The sequence below is a fragment of the Schistocerca cancellata genome, chromosome 6 (assembly GCF_023864275.1).
Source record: "Schistocerca cancellata isolate TAMUIC-IGC-003103 chromosome 6, iqSchCanc2.1, whole genome shotgun sequence".
Classification (NCBI taxonomy): Eukaryota; Metazoa; Arthropoda; class Insecta; order Orthoptera; family Acrididae; genus Schistocerca; species Schistocerca cancellata.
Genome location: NC_064631.1, coordinates 512,507,054 through 512,526,612, shown reverse-complemented (window position 1 = coordinate 512,526,612; position 19,559 = coordinate 512,507,054). Strand labels below are relative to the sequence as shown.

Below are 19,559 nucleotides of genomic sequence, written 5' to 3'. Positions count from 1 at the left end.
GTGATGAATATTGCGTAGCTGACATAGCATTTTGAAGGATATAGATTTTACAGGAAATTTTTGCTGACAACAAAATTTATTTCCACATTAAATTCTAAACAGGAGTATATCTTACTTTTTATGTTAAAAAAATGAATGCTTTTCACTTTTTGAGTGTTACGAATCAGAAAATTCATCATGTCATCCCCTGAAGAAGGCTAATGTGACATATAGACATTTGTTGTCTCAAGAATGAGCAACGTCTGTGTGTAAACTTACTGGTATATTAAATGCAATTAAACTGGAAACGCACATTAATAATTTGCTCATACAGTTTTGGTACACACGGAGGTGTGTAACAGGACAGTAAATTTGTAATACTCCACATAACATCAGTAAACACTTGTAGCAAATATTTCAGATATTCTGGAAGCTGGTAGAACATAGGAGGAGGATGATGAATTTAAGCTTTTGAAGTGTTCTTCCAGAGCCTATGTGTCCAAAAGCGGCACACAAGGGATTAGTCCCACATGCTATGTGAAAACTGCTATGAAATTTTTTATGCAAGAAGAGTACACCAAAAGAAAAGTGATGTCAATATTTTTTCTGTTAAGAGGGACTACATGTATTTTTTGTGGTACACACAAAACTGTATTTAACAGTAGTTTATTCAGCCATTTCTGTCCAGTGCATGAATCAGCAAATGAGCAAAAGTGGCTGTGACGAGAGCATAATGTTGTCAAGTACCACAGGAGTTACATGGTAACTGTAAATTTCATTTGTTGAAATGAAATACTACTATCCACATGCTTGGTGATGCAGCAGCAGCTTGTAGGCTCATGATGTGCCACTTCCCTCACTGACAGCAAATACCCTATGGCATGAGCGCATAGTATAACTGTACAATGTGGTCCAAAAGTCTGGAAATACCCTCATAAAATCCATATGGAGTAGCAAAGAGTAAAACAAAGTCCCTACACACGAGGAAGGGGAAGGGAAAAACTTACAGACTACGTCACCAACATGGCGGCCGTCTTGAAAGCTGCCATCTAGGATTCAACTAAAAAATTTCTAGTGGGAAGGTGGTCATGTGTCATATCAGACAGGTAGAGAATTTCACCAGAAAAACGAAGACATTGTTATTTTGAACACAGCTTTATTCAGTCTCAAGTTTAACCAGTTTGGTGTGGCAAAGCATAACCAATTATGTGCGGCAGTGTGAGTGTTACATACCGAAAAGACATTAAGCTGATGTTACACACTCCCGAGAGAACGGTTCGATATGCTGTCCATTACGTCGCAGTATTAATGCTATCTTCTGAAACCAGTCCTGTTGAACTTCGACCAACACATTCTGCTGAATTTGACTGCACACATCAACAGTTAGATGCTTAAGATGAACCAGATCCTGTACTTTCACAGCATAAACCAGTCCTTTGATGTGACACTACAACAAAGGAGTTAAACCTGGGGAATATGGTAGCCACTCTGCTCCACTGCACCTCAATGACCAATCCACTTTTGGCAGAACTGCACATCCAGGTTCGCTTGCATGCTGTGTCCATAATGCAGTGGAACTTCAACATGCTGGAAGAGTTCTGGAAATGTCTCAGCCTCTGTCAACAGTGAGGGAAAAATTGTTACTGAACAATACCTGATACAGGAAACAAGTGTTACCTGCAGTTGCTGCATCACCCATCCTGCGATGTGTACCCAACAGTCTGTGCCATGTTCAGGTGTTGGAGCAGTTGAAGTTTGTATGGGTGCCGTTCATGCTGCAGTAAAATTCACAGTATTGAGGTAAGGCTAACCCCACATTCTTGCGACAGGTGACAAGTGCTCTGTTGCGGACTCTTGCTAAATGGTGCCAGCACACTCACTGTCCTTGCTTTGTCATTGGTGGATTTTGATCTTCCAACTTTTGGTTTATCATCGACAGAACCTATTGCCCGGAATTTGGCCAAAAAGTTTGTCAACTGCACTGTGAGAAATGGGTAGTCTGGTCAGGTGGTGACTGTTAAAATCCTTAGCAGTGACCTGTGTGCTCCGTTCTCCTGACTTCAAGATAATTTTTGATGCATTCTTCATGCAGTTATGACATTTTTGTAATCTGTAAATGAGAAAAGAGCAGTTAAAACATGACCACAAGTAAATGTTACCTAATGTTTATATGCATGTAAGATGTCGGGCATGGGATTTGCACTTTGCGCCGTTTAAAACTCCACTTCATGCCTTTTCGGCATGTGACACTCATGCTGCCAAGCGCATCACTGCTGCCGCATACAATTGGTTATAACTTGAGAATGAATAAAACTGTGCAAAATAATAATGTCATTGTTTTTCTGGTGAAGTTCTGTATGTGTCTAATATGTCACATGGTCGCCTTCCCATTGGAAATTTTAGAGTTGAATCCAAGATGGCCACCATATTGGTGACATAGCCTATAAGTTTTTCTCCCTCCGCTTTCTCACATGTAGGAAGTTTATTTTACTTTTCGATATACCGTTCAGATTTTATAAGGCTGTTTAAAGGCTTTTGGACCACCCTATACATCATTGTGATAATTTTTGAATTTTGTACTCACGATGTAACAGTTCTTTGTTCATTTCTTATAGTCCTCACAAAAATGCAAAGTGTCTGTTGAGTGAGAAAAACGAACATTGACTGTACAACAGGTGCACCTGAGAAAAAAAAAATGTAAAATCGAACAATGGAAACTCCAGCTTGAAATATCAACAATATTAGTAAAAGGATACATTGCTACTCACCATTAAGGTGACCTGTTGTGTTGCAGATAGGTATGATGAAAAGACAGTTACACATTGTAACTTTCAGCCAAAACCTTCCTCAGTCTTTTCTTTGTGCCTGTCTGCAACTCAGCTGGTCAACTTTGCAAGAAAATGTAATGCATCTAGGCATTTCTAGTTTTATTCAGCCTAAATTTGAATAGAGTAGGAAGATTGTCCCAGGCATTGTTCTGCATATTGTCCTACGTACCAGACAAACTTGATCAATTTCATAAAATATACCAATGCAAATTGATCATGCACAAATGACTGAAGTTTAGGAATACTGTTTAACTGATAAACCTGAATTGACAAAAAGCCATTGGAAATTATATTGTCAATCAGTTTTTCAAAAATCTCTTTCCACTATCATCCTGAAAGACAAAGATATCAATATGTTCAGGCCAAGAGTCCAGCATGAATAATGAATTATTTTTTGCTGTTGGCATGATAATGATTAAATTGTAATGCTGAAAAATCATGCTGAAAGACAAAGATATCAATATGTTCAGGCCAATAGTCCAGCAAGAATAATGAATTATTTTTTGCTGTTGGCATGACAATGATTCAATTGTAATGCTGAAAAATCATGCTTTCATATTTTACTTGACTTTGTTACATCAATTAAAAGATTTATGCACGTGTATAGTCCTTTCCTAATTTTTGTTCTTAAGAAATAAAAGTGCATTTTGGATGCACTTTTTTGACAAAACCTGACTGATCTCCTTATAAATAACAGTTGTGGAAATAACAGCAGCTTTGTCTTCAGATCATGTATTTCTTTACATTTTGCCGTCTTCTCTACATGTTAACTTGAAACTAAACCTTGTAATTTTGCTGCATCCTGTACTGTAAGATTTCTTGAACCTGGTCAACCAACTTGAGGAAACCTTGAAATCATTAATGTTCATGTCCATTGCAATTTAGAGTGCCTAATTTTGTGGATCTTCATTGGTAACAGTACTTTGTTTGTCAGATGCAGTTTAAAAATTTTTGTCCTAGTTTTTCATTAATACTTTTCGAATTTTCATTTTGTGCATACTAATTCCATGTGTAAGTCTGTATTCCATTAGTACAATTCACATTCATATTGTATGAAATGGAACTTCTTGTGCATACTGCTCCTTCGTTTCTTTGCTTAAGCAAAAGTTCACAACCTTTTCCGTGTTACTGAAAGCTATTACGGTATATTGTTTCTTTCCACTAAAAAGGTATTCTTGTTCTGGACTCGCAATTACCCAAAAATCTTCGCTCTAACTGCAGTTTCCTGAACTGCCATAGTTTTCTCAAGTTTCCTCTAATGTTTCCAAAGTTTCTATCAAAATGTCAGCATCATTTGAAGTAATGTCCAAGAAATTAATCAGCAGATTACACATGTACAGTTCTCAGGAGAAATGGATGATGTCAATCTTCATATTTCTTCATTGTGAGACTTAGAATATTAGTCGAATTCCACATTAATGTGAAAATTTAGAACCTGCTCAGAGTCAGGTTCTGTTAGTAGGCATATATGAATATTAATACAGTTTTATCCCTACTTTTAACACTTAAGGATACCACGAAAGGGTCAGGTAATTTTTGTTGTTTCTTTACATTAAATGGGTTGCAAATTTGAGAGAATTCTAGTTGTAAACAATTGTTTTAGAGCAACTACTATTGAAAAATAAAATTAACTTTGCAAATTAGATCATGTTATGTCATATTATGTGTTACAGTGGCCGGCACGAAAATAGGGCTTCAAGGTCATCTTGCCATCTTATTTTTAGTCTAGAATATGACGGAGTACTTTCCAAAAGAAAATTCTCACTAGCTGCTAGGGAAAAAAATGAAAACTACCATTACAAGAAATTTTAGAGGAAAACAATTTTTTACTTCAACCTGTGGTAGTAACAGAATCACTAAACATACTCAAAGTTTACAGGTGCACATACTGCTGGTTTTATTTTGGAAACATAAAAGTATTCTGAGATAAAAATAAAATATTTTAAGAGATGTGAAGCTGTGCCGACTGCATAGCGAAAAATGTAGTCGCTGATGAATTTTCATTCTGTAGGACTGCAAAGAAACTTCCCGCGAGAACGTTTTTACTAAAACATTTGGTAACATTTGAGACCTCGTTATTGTATCGTATCACATATGGAGGCAAATTACTTCCATGATATTCTGTGTGCAGCAGCGCGCAAGTCTTTGTTGGCCATCGCCAAGAGTTTTGTTCGGACGGCTTGCTTTAATATGACCAAGAATATTCCCTACTTCCCGAAAATATTTTACTGGCGGCTAATACATATCCTTCGTCATTGCATTTCTCACTCAAAATGCCAACATATGTTACGCAAAAGTAATTGTAGTTATTTTGAAGCCAATATTTTCACTGAAGTTGAGCAAAATATTTGTTCGAAAAGTTTTGTGAAACCCAAGTTTTATCTAAATTTGCTGTAAGTCTATTATTCTCGGCACACAATATGCGCTCGGTGCGCAGAAACCTCATTCTTACTATTGCAATGTCCCTGTTTTGTGTTGTCATCAAATATCATAGAGTTCTATTCTCTTTCTGAAAAATCAGAGTAGGTGCTGGGTCTGTTCTGATGTTACTGCACTGTTTATGTATACAGATGATATAGAAGCACCACAATGTTTTGTCATTTTATGAACTTCATTACCCTCACTACGAAACAGCCAGTAAATCTTTCTATGAAAGAAAGGAGTTAAATTTCGAATGTACAAATAAACCGAATGCAGTAAGATTATATCCGAATGTAAAGACATTCAATGCAGGTTTTCAGGAAAAACTGTTGTTAATTAATGCAGAATTGACAATCTTTTTTTAATTGACAGTTACCGTCGAGTAAACTAATTGCCGCCACTTGTAATAAATTAATCAGACATCTACTGTAAGGGAAAAACATTGGCAGTATGTTCTCTATAACTGAAATGAATAGACAAACATTTAAGTCAAGTCAGCTTTTTACATAGACAGCACTTACCTAAACTGAAGGATCTTCTGGCTCCGTCGTGTCTTCAGATTCATTATCACTTGTTTCAGCTAGGTGTATCATCACAGATTCCACTATGGTTCTCTTAAACCCTGGTTCAAGAAATCAGTTTCTTGCAATGCTTCTGCATGTTTTACTCACCTCTCCCAGTCTTGCTGAGTAACATTGTCAAGAGCTTTGTGTGTTAGCTTCTCGACATTAGCAAGTTTGAAAGTAGTATTTCTTTTTGCTACTTCTCACTTTACTTGGGCCCATATCAATTCAATGGGATTATACTGGCTGTGATGCGGTGGTAGACGTACCACTTGGTGTCTCATTTAATTTGCCAGTTGGTCTAATTTGTAAGTCTTTTTGGCACCTACGATTTCTTCCTTAGGCAGGAGTTCAGCCTTCATTTCATCAACTGAAAATGAAACATTCTTTCACTTTAACCACTCCATGCTATCTGCCTTGCACCAATTTGAACGTGGCAGCTTTTCTATTTGAATGGAGTGGTAGTTGGTATTATCCATCACGATAATTGACCCTTCTTACAGTGCGGACAACAGTCGAATAAACCAATTTTTAATAACTTCTCTATTCATTTCTGAATGGTAATTGGATTGGCAGTAACTTTTTCCACCAGGAGGAACAAGTTTGGCCTCTGGTATGAAGCCTGTGGTTAATGAACCAGCATGGGTGCCTACCAGTAGACACTTTCAAACTGCCGTTACTTTCAAGTCGTGCCATATATACTAACTGGCTTGGTTCTGTGAAACCCAAGTTTCATCCAAGTACACTACAGGCCTGGTGTCTTCAGCACACAAGAAGTGCATTGTATGCATAAACTTTGCTCTCACTGCTGCAATGTCTCTGCGTTCCATTAAGAAATTCCGTCCATCATTACACTTCTTGAATCAGAAACCAAGGGAAAGGAAAAGATGAAGAACGGAGATCTTTGAGCCCAATTAATTAATTTTTTCACAGAGCTCAGCCTGTATTTTTTTTAGCCGTTGGCTACTCTCCTGTGCCGTAATATCCAACTACAGTTCTACGCACGAGCTCTTTGTTAAAATCGTCAAAGTCGGTTGATTTCCGTTCTCATTTGTATCCCTTTCTTGGAGAATTGAAACACTCATTCATGTCTGGAGATTCTGCCAATGACACAGATTTGCTAATACGGCCTACAGTTGACTTGGAGACACCACACGCTTTAGCAGTAAGTTTATGAATTTGTGCAAAATTTAAGTTATTCCTTGCTTCTTCATTGTTAGCCAGATCAGTAAAAAACTTGAGTACATTCAATATGATAATTTTTGATTGCTTACGAATGTCTCTCTGCCGTTTATGCATGACCGGAGGAGTACTACAAGTAGGCCACTGCTCCTGCATTGTCGTTCACCACCAAACACATGTCAAAGCACCTTTCTAAAGACAGTAAGACACTGAGATCAGACGAGAACACTCGATTTAGCACGGTAACACTAAGCTTTCAGCTGCTCTGACCTACCACGCCTTTAACAGTACCTACATGGCGACAAAGCCAAGAGGCGAGCGAATCGCAGCCCGCAGCTCCAGTTGGCGGCAGGCAGTGGTCGTGACCTTGAGGGCTCTACTTTCGTGCCAGCCACTATAGCCAACGTGCCGTCAGCCACAGCTGTGCTCTAGTAATGAAGTGCATCTGCAGACTGCTCTGACTCCACTAGGAGAGTACACCTCACTAACAACCTGGCAGGCTGTGATAATAGCAGTTTTCAACATTTTAAAAAGAGCTAAAATTTTGACAGTATTTGCTTGATTGTAGTCTTTTCATGCAAAAAATTGCAGATCAAGTTTCCACATCTGAGACTGGTCCATTCCCTCATCATTTGTGATAGAAAACCATTTTAAAGATATAATTTGATCTTTTATGTAACCTATATGCTATAGAGTAGGTTTATCTGTGTGTGTTTGCTTCTTAATTCACTCCATCCCTAATTTACAATAAACTTCACTGGCCAAAAAATTAATAACCCCCACGAGACAACCCCCCCCCCCCCCCCCCCCCAGCCATGGTAATGACCCCACTTTGACGAGGAAGAGAGTCCACAAGTTTTTTTTTTTCAGGCATGCTGTATCCACCTGAAGCAACTCTTATAAAGATACCTGATTGTAGGGATGTTGATTGCTATGTTATACCTGCTGTTCCAATTAAAATCAGGTGACATAGTGAGCCAGTTGAGGTTCAGTAGAGTACCTAAGTGTTCGCCAAAACAGTTAAGTATGCATGCTGCTCTGTGGGCACCACCATTGTCATCTTGGGATACAGTATATCCACGGCATACTCATCAGAACAATATAGAAGAAATAACGACACTTGTTCGCTGAGAATGTTGAAATAAACTTCATGGTTCATGTTCATGATAACGTGAACAAGTGGGCGCAGGTTGTGCTATGAAAAACAGCCCGTCAGTGTCTCAGAACCACCTTCAGCCCAAACTACATCCTCCTCACATTGTGGATTAAATTCATTGGGTTGACTGTGCACTTGATGCTGGGAAGGAACTGTTAATTCCAAAAGCTAGGTTAATGTCATCACTTTTAGTTTTGATGTCAGCAGTGTAAACATTTCATCTCATAAAATTAAGTACTGGCCAGCAATTCTTCTCATGTTTACCATTTCAATATAGTAAAGAATAGAGTTTTGTAATGGTGGTGTAGCTGGAGGGTGGATACTTATGTTATCACTTACTAATTTACACTACCTTGCAGAATCAGGATACACCTTTCTCTTTGGCATGCTGTGCTTGCAGTGCTGGTGGTATCTGGCACATGACATTATGTCTGATCACTAAATTCTGATTAAATGACTGTACAACGGTTTCAAAAGAAAACTTTGGAGCTAGAAAGCTTGCCAATGGTCACTATTACCTGTGAGACACAAATAATGGCTTTGTGAATACTATTTTCAACCCTGAATTTCTGTCTCAAGATGTAGATCAGACTATTGAAGTTGGTTTTACTGAATCCTTGCAGATTCTGCTGATAATACCAAAATCTTGTACAGGGCTATTACAAATGATTGAAGCGATTTCATAAATTCACTGTAGCTCCATTCATTGACATATGGTCACGACACACTACAGATACGTAGAAAAACTCATAAAGTTTTGTTCGGCTGAGGCCGCACTTCAGGTTTCTGCCGCCAGAGCGCTCGAGAGCGCATTGAGACAAAATGGCGACAGGAGCCGAGAAAGCATATGTCGTGCTTGAAATGCACTCATATCAGTCAGTCATAACAGTCCAACGACACTTCAGGACGAAGTTCAACAAAGATCCACCAACTGCTAACTCCATTCGGCGATGGTATGCGCAGTTTAAAGCTTCTGGATGCCTCTGTAAGGGGAAATCAACGGGTCGGCCTGCAGTGAGCGAAGAAACGGTTGAACGTGTGTGGGAAAGTTTCACGCGCAGCCCGTGGAAGTCGATGAATAAAGCAAGCAGGGAGCTAGACGTACCACAGCCGACGGTTTGGAAAATCTTATGGAAAAGGCTAAAGCAGAAGCCTTACCGTTTCGAACTCATTGATGGGGACATGCTGCGCCGAGTGTGGGAGGAACTTGATTATCAGCTTGATGTCTGCCAAATCACTAAAGGGGCACATATCGAACATTTGTGAATGCCTAAAAAAAACTTTTAGAGTTTTTGTATGTGTGTGCAAAGCATTGTGAAAATATCTCAAATAATAAAGTCATTGTAGAGCTGTGAAATCGCTTCAATCATTTGCAATAACCCTGTACATTTAAAGAAATAAGAGTGATTGTTACTCAGTATTTTAAGTTTATAGGATTATGTTATTGTCTTCTGGTATTACTAATCTCTGAGCAAATCTATTAGCCAAGTTGTGATGCTTTTAGTAGAGTGAAACATTTTCAATATGAAACTTAGGCTATACTCGTGTTCTTACCAACAAAAGCTTGCTTCTTCTGCATGGAAAGAAACTGAACTTTTTTTCCCCAAGTAGTGCAAAACACACACACACACACACACACACACAAGTTTGTAACTTTGTTTTTCCCCATAACTATTCTTATTTTGCACTCAGCCCAAGAGGTAGTAGTTTTCACAGTGGTACTCAGCATCTCTCCAAGGATGCCTTATTACTTAAAGTTTCTTTGAGAATAATAACTTTGCCTGGAAAATAAATTGTTTACTAAGCAGTAACACACTTGGCCAATTGTTCTCGTGTGAAACATGCTACAGTGGAAACATCTGGTGGGAAAGGGACGGATCTTAATATATCAAAGTTTTCATTCATTTTGTAAGAAACCCACAAAGATATACCAGGTGCCCAGATATAGAGGAAACTAACAGACTCTGGAAATAATTCCACATTATTAAGACTTTTGTGTGCCTACCTTCCTACCTCAAGTTCATGTAAGGAAGTCACTGATTCATCCTCTCATCCATCTTTTTCCATGTGGTTTATCAATGTGCTGCATGCATGTTCATGTAGTTCTTAATGTTCATATTTTACTTTCAAGAGAAAATTGCACGTGTGTTTTCACTCTGTGTTCCTACCTAAAAAACAGAGTACTATTGCATGCTGTCACTTATAATTGTCGAGTTTCCTATGATTACAAGGAAACACGATGGCTGGATCATACTTATCTGTTAGGAGATGAAATTCTTAGAATAGCCAGTAGACACACTTCAAAAGCAGGAACAACTATCCTAACTTTCAACAGGAAGGAAAGAGAGATAGGTTGGTTGAGGTTAGAAAGGCAAGGCAGTTAACTCAGGCTCCAGGCTGAGGGGGGACCATTTGTGAAGACGAGGGGTGACAGGTCCTTTGTCTTCCATTGTCCTTGCAACCTAGAGTACAAGTGACTTACTCCTGCTTTCTAACCTCTCTCAGCCTATCTCATTTTCCTCCATGAAGAAGAAGCTAACAGATCTGAAAGCTAGGATAGTTGTTTTTGCTTTATACGCATCTATCAGCAGTCTTAGACATTCACCTCCTAAAAGTATGTACTAGCCAGCCATTCCATCTCTTAGTCATGTTATAGCTTTCTCACATAAATTTTCCTTTTTTTGCAGTATTGTGTGATTGTTAAATTAGGACAGATGCTTAATATCCCGCAGATTGATTCTGTATCTGCACTCATAATATTACACCATACCCATGAAACATTCGTAGAGGTTGTAAAAGGTGCTCTGTTGACAAAGTTTTTGTAGGGATGTTTGTCTGAAAATGAACTGTTTCCATGTTATAAGAAGACAAAATCAAGCCACATTGTTAACTCTTATGAAAATATTAGTGATTTGTAAGCAAATAATGAAATAGTGAAGGAACACCAGCTCACCATGTAGTTGAGGTGTTCAGTAGGACTGAAAATGCTGCTAATTTTTTGGACAGTGTCCTTCAAAGCTAACTATTACAAAGTGCATGTGAATGTGCATGTGCCCACAACACAAGCTCCCCCCCCCCCCCCCCCCACACACACACACACATATGCCTTACATAGATAAATTGTCTTGGCTGACAACATTGTAGTACTGTGGATTGACTTCGGTGAGGGGTTTAAGGGTTTTATCAGGTAGAGTGAGTGGGGTGTGAAAGGAAGTGAGGAGGGTTGGAGGATGGCACTGGTCATCCCCTCTGGCACAGGCAGAGGAGCTATATGTAGCACACAGTGATGTCGAAGAGTGGACTGGTAAGGGGAGACAGAACAGAGAAAAAGACTGCAGATACGAAGGCATGAATGTAGAGTGAATGAAGTGAACGTGGTGGGGGATTCTTTACAAGAATTCTCTTGCATTCAGTTTTCACTTGCCATTCAGTCATTAATGTAGATGGTTCAGTACCACAGTTTGTAAGTTTGTATATGTGTGGTAAGAATATACCAACATGTTTTTAATTTATAGTTAAACACAACATAATTGGAGAGAAGCTTGACACCTGTATTGGCAGTGTTTTCCATGTCATGAGATGCCAGCATATACAGATTTTTGAAGCAGTACAGTAGTGACCAAGAGAACAGGGACATTCATAGTCAACAGATCACTGTTGGTGCTCCAAGGAGTCTACACAGTCTCAACTTTGAAGTGGATGTATTTCATTGACTTGAATAGGACCTGAATACAAATACAGGAACCATTGCACACAATATGATTGTGCCTCACTGTACTCTGTAACATGTTCTACATGAGCAGCAAGTCCATACTTATACCACCAGAATGTAGTGGCTATGGACTCAACAGGTTTTGCATCACATGGGAAATTATGTTCTAGATTGTTACACAATTGTATGGATTTCCTCAGTCTGCAAAGGAAATTCCATTCACTATGATGTAACTGGATAGATAAAAAAAATTTACTTACCAAGCAGTGGTAGGAGAAAACATACATAAAAAAGAATTTTACTTATGCAAGCTTTCAGAGCAGTGGCTCCTTTTTCTGGGAGAAGGGTTGAAGGGGAAGGAAGACAGATGAAGGAAAAGAAAGGAGAGGTTTAGGAAAAGGGTTAGAGTTAGGAAAAGTTACCCAGAATCCTGGGTCAGGGGAGACTTACTGGACTGGATGAGAAGTTCTCTACCCCTTTTCCTAAACCTCTCCAGTCATTTTCCTTCACCCCTCTTCTTTCCCCTTCAACTTTTCTGCCGGGATAAGGAGCTAATGACTCCGAAACCTTGCATAAGTAAAACCTTTTTTTTATGTGTGTGCTCTCCTACCCCCACTTGGTGTGTAGATTTCTTTATCTATCCAATTACATTATATTCTCAAAAATTGATTATTTTCATTGTTAAATTCCATTCTCTAATTTAGCAAATTTTTCTTTCTGAGAGATCTATTTTCAACAGCGGAAAAGCCACATTTGGAATGAAGTTAAACCTGATTCCACTTATTGCTGTGGCTTCTGACACCAATCTATGGACATATATAATTGATGACAGTTCGATATGGGCATACATTCCTCCACCTCACCAACGGGTTTAGAGGCACTTGCTTTTTTACTAGAAGAACGTTGAAAAAGGTAGAGGTACAGCTGAAAATATGCAAAGAAACATGGGCTCAGCTCCTTAGTACACTATATGAACATTATATTCGGGAAATTATGGAGAGCTTGAGGTGGACCACGTGCTTGCTCTCTAATGTTACTCAATACGAACCTTTTGATTTTCTCTTGTGGGTCTTCCTGTGATTTTGTTTATGTGACTGCTGTGTGGTCAAATGAAGAGCTAACTCCACAGGTTATGGCTGTGATTGGAGTGGTCCACTTCATACCAAGCATTTTGATTATGCCAGCGTATATATGCTCTGAGACAACTGGGAAATCTGGGACAAAAACATGAATTTTTTCATCTGGCAGGAAACCAGGAAAAACCCCAGAATTTTTTAGAATTCTGAAAATCTTTCATTGTTTTAGTCTACAGTGTCAAAGCCTTTAGGACAAAAACAATGCATTTCTCCATAACAGTAAAGTGCTGCTGATAAGAATGATGTGACAGTTGTTTACATTAAGTTTGTTTTAGTAGTTGCCAGCAGGGTCATGGGCATGCGCAGTTGAGTTGCGTGTGGGCAGTACCTGTTCCCACTCCCAGCTACTTGAAGTGCGTCTGTTAGCTTTATCAGCAGTAGTAACAAGCAGCCAGATGCTATCCTGCAAATTTATTTATTTATATCTTTATTTATTTATTTTTGGTGCGCCCAAGCTGCCAGATTCGTGTATGTGCAGAGCAATCTGGGTTGTAGTGGGGAGGGAGTCTGTCTCCACATGAGCCGCGTTTACGTTTAGTGATTTTGGTGTTTCCTCCGCATTTGCAGCTCTCACGTCAAACGAAAACAAAACAGATTTCTGTGGCTGAGAGTTGTTAAGTGAATTAAAATAAATTCTTGTAATTATGAAAGGCTGAAATATATTATTAGTTTCAGTTTCCTGATTTTATTTTATTTCCATGTTTTGCCAAGGATTTCTGGGGTTTTTCCCAGTTTTCTCCCAGATGAAAAAATTCCTGGGTTTTTCCCAGATTTCCCAGTTGTCTCAGAGCATATACACCCTGAGTCAAGCATTAATCGCCTTGCAGAACAATGAAGTTATTTTTGTCAGTTTGCTAAATAAATGTGATTTTTATTAACCTTTTCCACAAAGATAGTCAGTTTATTAGAAACAAAGTGTTTCATTCAACACTATTGGGTAGTTTCACTTTTCACTGAATTTCAAGTGCACATTTTCATCTTCTGGTATGTATGGCATTATGTCACAATAAAGAACCAAACATGAGATAATACAGTACTGGTACTCCAAGAAAATTTGTATCCCGAAAATCACACTGAAAAGCTTGATATCACCTTGGGCCTACTTTATTGTGAATCTGGACATATGAATGTGCACTTTAAGCTGAAGTATGCTTTTTAGTATGGTTTACGAAATTCTGATGCTCTAGTATCCTATGATGATATATTTCCTTTATGACATCATGTAAGATCTCTTAATACTGTACATACAAGGTGTTTCAAAATGAATATATGGGTTTTAAGGCTTTATAGCACATATTACATCACCTTACAATTATAAATAACACACCAAATGAAAGAGAAACAAAAACTGTTTTTCTTACAATTATTCAGTGTGAACACTGATCACACATCGAGTCGATAGGCGAGTTGTTCTGAAACCTTGTGCAGTGTGTCGGGAATAACTGTTGCAATAAACTGTTTCTAAAGTCGGAAGATCAGCTGGTATCAGAGGCACATACACATGATCGCAACGTTGTTTAACCAGTTGTGTACTGAGCTATGCCAGAGAGGCGGCTCACCATCTTGCTCCCAAATAAAGATGTGTTGTTCAGCTTCTTCCTGTTGAGGCATGGGCCATAGCTGTAGCACACCAAGGTAAGAAACATAAGTTACAGTTGATTCACCGAAAAATAAAGGCCCATAAAGTCTCCCGGGGATATTTCTTAGGGCTAAGCTTGAAATACTCGCATTTGTTTAACACTTTTTTCAGTCACTCTTTGTCATTCCCTACTCTTCCCATTGCGCACAGGTATACAAACAAAACTGTTTGAATTGTTCTTTCATTTGGTGTATTATTTACAATTGTAAATTGAACGTAATAAATGCTACAACACCTTAAAACCAGTATGTTCATTTTTAAACACCCTTTATATGGGCTTCCTATGTCATAGTAACTGCCCACGTGCAGTAATGCCTGTTTTCTGCTGCTCTCTGACAGCTCCTGAAACGAACGTATTTCTAACAGGTTGTGGGAAAATATTCTGAATTGTGCTTTGAAAAGTGTTACCCTCAAAGTCAATTTCCTTTTATGCAAGATGAATTATATTACGTGTGAGACTGTTGGATGAATCTCTTAAATCACAGAGCATTTGACTCTCATTTAAAACTCAACACATTGAGGACCAGCCACTTAGAAGAATTTCATGCTCAGAAGATAGGAAGAAGTGTATTTTCACCTGGGAAAAGTGCTTTTTTAACCAATAAATCTGGGACTTTTTTTCCTTGCCTGCATATACACCTTATATGTGCATCAAAACTTAATGTGTGGATACAGTTTGTACAACAAATATGGTGATTGTCATGTAGAGAAATTTTTGACATTTACTGCCAAAGGAACATCTCTTGCAGTGCAAGAGTTAAGAACATAGAACATTTTATTGTTACTTTTTATGGACAAAATGCATGTTTCTGGGTATATGTACTGATATGTATAGTTTCATCTAGTGACCCTTCTCTACATCCTCTTGCGAGATTGTTGGTATCCTGTGTATCCTCCGTAAACAATTGTACAGTGACATTGTGGAGGGTACATTGTACCTATATTAGCCCCTTCCTTTCCACTTCTTGTTTTCATAAAGACAAAGGAAAAAATGGCTGTTGGTGTGCCTCCATATGTACTATCATTATCTTATTTTCATGATCCTTGCACGAGATATACTGTTGTATCTCTCCCCAAGTATCGAAGAGGATCGATTAGTAGCCTCTATAGGGGGCTGGGCATGGATATTGAGATGTGAGTCAGCAGATGCTGGCAGGAGGTGTGACTGATATTGGCAAACTCTGGTTTCTTGGCCACTTTAAATCAGCAGGCACCATAGCCAGGAAACCTGTTCACATACTCTACATGAAGCGCTCCTTTACACACCATTACATATTGTGTTGGTAACCTCACTGTGGACTTTTATTCTAAGGCATTTCATATGTTGCTTACGACAGGCTTGATCTCCATTGTAGAATTGTTGACTTAGAACTCCCTGGGTGAAACCATGCATCACCAACTCCCAGCTTATACTGTTTGTGAAAGTATTCCACACTTGTTCACTTTATTCCGAGCACCGCGTAATGTAACTTACCTATCTTGTGTGTAAAGAACAACTTGTGTTTGTATCTAGCCTGATATAAAATATACAATTAAACTAGCAATGTCATTTCAGTTCACTAAGCATTTGTGACAAGCTTCCATAAGGGATATATGAATCTGGCAGGTCTTTACTGAATTCGCTTGACATCTGGTGCAAGACAAACTTGTCAAGGACACTAAACATTGGGACAGTTCTCCAGAGTAAATCATACTAGTCTTCAGTGTGACTTACTGAAGAAGGTTGCTAAAGTTGTCTAGCATCTAATGGAAAAACCCTCCACGTCTCTCATTCATGCTACTGCTTTCACAAGTTCATTAAATTTCATATTGTTACTACTTAGATATTCAAACACTATGAGAGGCTCCAAAAGTTTGGCACCATTGCTATAATTATAAACTATCGGTTCTTTTTTGTGTTTGTGGGTATTACCTAGCATTTACCAGTCAGAGGGAGCTGCCGGTCTTTGCACTTAGAAGAAACATTGCCCAATTCTTTCTATGTTTTCTTAAATTACCCATTAGCCCAATGGACTCACATTTGGGTGGATGACAGTTCAGACCACCGTTTAACCATCCAGATTAGGTTTTCTGTGGTTTCCTTAAATTACTCCAACCAAATGCCAGAATGGTTCCTTTGAAAAGACACTGTCGATTTCCTTCCCCTTTCTTTCATAATCCAAGCTTGTGCTCCATCTCTAATGACCTTGCTGTCAGCGGGATGTAAACTCTAATCTTCCTTCCTTTCTTCATTAAACCATCCAAAAATGACAGATTTTTGTAGACATCTGCATTCTCAGGGAGTAACCTCAGAGTGTTGTTAATCCTACACGATAAATCATGTATATTTATTGAAAATATTTGTATCCTGTTAAGCTTCATTGGTCCGCAGCTCGTGGTCTCGTGGTAGCGTTCTCGCTTCCTGAGCATGGGGTCCCGGGTTCGATTCCCGGCGAGGTCAGGGATTTTTCCTGCCTCGAGATGACTGGGTGTAGTTGTGTCGTCTTCATCATAATCATTCATTCCCATTACGGTCGGAGGAAGGCAATGGGAAACCACCTGCACTAGGACCTTGCCTAGTAAGACGACGCGGGCCTCTCGCTTCATTCCCCTATGCTCTGTAAAGAAGTATAGGACATAGCCCCTGGAACACTTTTCGATGCTACCTGCTCAACACTTCTGTTGTGCAGGGCAGCCATTCTCACCTGCATGCCTATGAGAGCTGTAATCAAGGCACTATAAGAAGATCCCTGACAGTTGCAAAATGGGCTGGACACAGAAGCTCCATGTGCCTACGACAACTAGTCACATTATGCAATTTTCTAAACATCTGTACGACAATGGCTCTGTGTCGCTCGAGCTCTATAGACAACTACTGCATTTGCTGCAGCCATTTGCGTTTCATAGTTGAAAGCTAACAACAGGGCTGCCAGCTGTCAGGGATCAACTTAGGCCGACTTCACTATCAGTAGGCCTTACCCCAGCAGTACTTGCTGAAAGATAGTATGTGTGCCAAATTTGGTTAAAATCAATTCAGTGGTTTAGGGAGGTATGTGGAAAACGCACTGTATTTGATTCCGGTTTTCCACATATGTTTATTGATTTAAAGTTTTGCTTTTATGTTTTGTGCTGTAATTTTCACCATATTTTACTTTTTCTTCAAATTTTATATTTCAGTCATCCATCTTTAGCAGACCATAAGCCATTGTTAATCACCATTTCTTCTGGTTTACTTTTTTGTAATTATAGATAATGACAAAAAATAATAGTGATGTGTATTATTAATCAAGACTTTGTATTGATTACAGTACAACAAAGTTCATGGGCTATCCACTAAGCACTTTTGTATCCAAGAGGCCACATATGTTGAGTTTTGAAGCACGTGAAATAGCATGCCATGCAATAGAGACATACAGAGATCGTCTTCATGCTGGCGATTATGAGAATTTAAAAGTAAGTACTTTTTGCAGGTAAATAAGTCTTGGCAACACTCTAGGTAATAGTTAGAATACATATTCAAAGTGGTTGCCTGAGCAGATGTGTCCACATAAATGATAGAATGAGTTTCAGTTCTTTGTATGCCTAAATCCCACCCTCGTGCCCTTTTTTTGGGGTGGGGGCTGTTGGTGAATGATTACTTCTGTGTTTATTTTTTATTTATTTTTTTTTTTTTTGAAAAAGTGGAAAAATATGCTGTGTCTCTGTTCCACAATAATCTGTTTTTATCCTACCTATGTACGAAAAGTATGGTAATTGGAGGAAAGGGGAGAAAATGCTGTATGAAAATAGGCAGAGACGAAATAGAGCAAGTGAATAACTTCAATTACTTGGGAATTGTAATAATGGATGATATGTATTGCTCAACAGAAATTAGGAAAAGAATTGCAATGACAAAAGAAGGATTCAAGAGGAAACAGAAATTAATTTATGGACCACTAAAACAAAGATCTGAGGAAAAGACTGGCCAAATGTTACATTTGGAGCATTACACTGTTTAGCGTGGAGACCTGGACATTGAGGAAGGAAGGTGAAAGAAGATTGGAGGTGCTAGAGATGTGGATATGGAGAAGAATGGAAAAAGTGAAATGGAAAGACCGAGTAAGGTATGAAGAAGTATTAAGAAGAGTTGGAGAAGAAAGAAACATGCTGAAAGTTATCAGAAAGAGAAAACGGAACTGGATTGGACATTGTTTGAGGAGGGACTGTTTATTGAAGGAAGGAATAGAAGGAATGGTGGAGGGGAAAAGGGAAAGAGGAAAAAGAAGATATCAAATGCTGGACAATATCAAAGGGGACAAATATTCAGAAATGAAAAGACTGGCTATGGACAGACAAAAGTGGAAGAGGCTTAACCCATGACAAGACCCGCCGTAAGACAGAATAACATACTACTACTACTACTACTACTACTACTACTATTACTGTGTACTTCCTTTAACTACGCTGAGTTGCTTCTTGGCTCAGAACAGGCAAAACCATATCACCTCCTAAAGACCACACCTAACAATACTTTTTCCTCTGCAAATAAAAGTTTTTAGTTTAAATGCTGGTAGTGATTTGGGACTGTTTGGAGCAACTCACTATCATGACATCAATATGTTCTCTTTCACTTTAATTCCATAATAGAATTCAAGAAATAGTTACAAATCTACAGTTGTGATTTCTGCAACTTCGTATAACTATGCCATGAACTCATTTCCGTTTGTGTAGCAAACTCTCCTCCCTGTCAGCACTTTGCGTTTCTCTCTCTCTCTCTCTCTCTCTCTCTCTCTCTCTCTCTCTCTCTCATTGCATTCAAATAAAGAATAATTATAATTCTTACTAAAAGTTGAACTTGGTTAAACATTAGTACCAGCCAGGACAAACCGTCAGAACTTTTTAAGTACAAACATTTTAATTCTTTATGTTGCTGTTTTTATGATTTGCATTTGATTTTAAGGTAGAGTTTATCTCTGCTTCTTTGA

At 38.6% G+C, this 19,559-nt stretch overlaps 1 protein-coding gene across 6 annotated transcripts in view; it reads left to right on the top strand.

Moving 5' to 3' along the window:
• LOC126190950 (methyltransferase-like protein 25B) overlaps positions 1-19,559 on the top strand; it is a 104,967-nt gene that overhangs the window by 36,793 nt on the left and 48,615 nt on the right. For all 6 annotated transcript variants that reach the window (XM_049931598.1, XM_049931597.1, XM_049931599.1 and 3 more), the window contains one exon: positions 17,904-18,048. In XM_049931598.1, the coding sequence (XP_049787555.1) occupies positions 17,904-18,048 (145 nt within the window). The remainder of the gene's footprint in view (positions 1-17,903; positions 18,049-19,559) is intronic.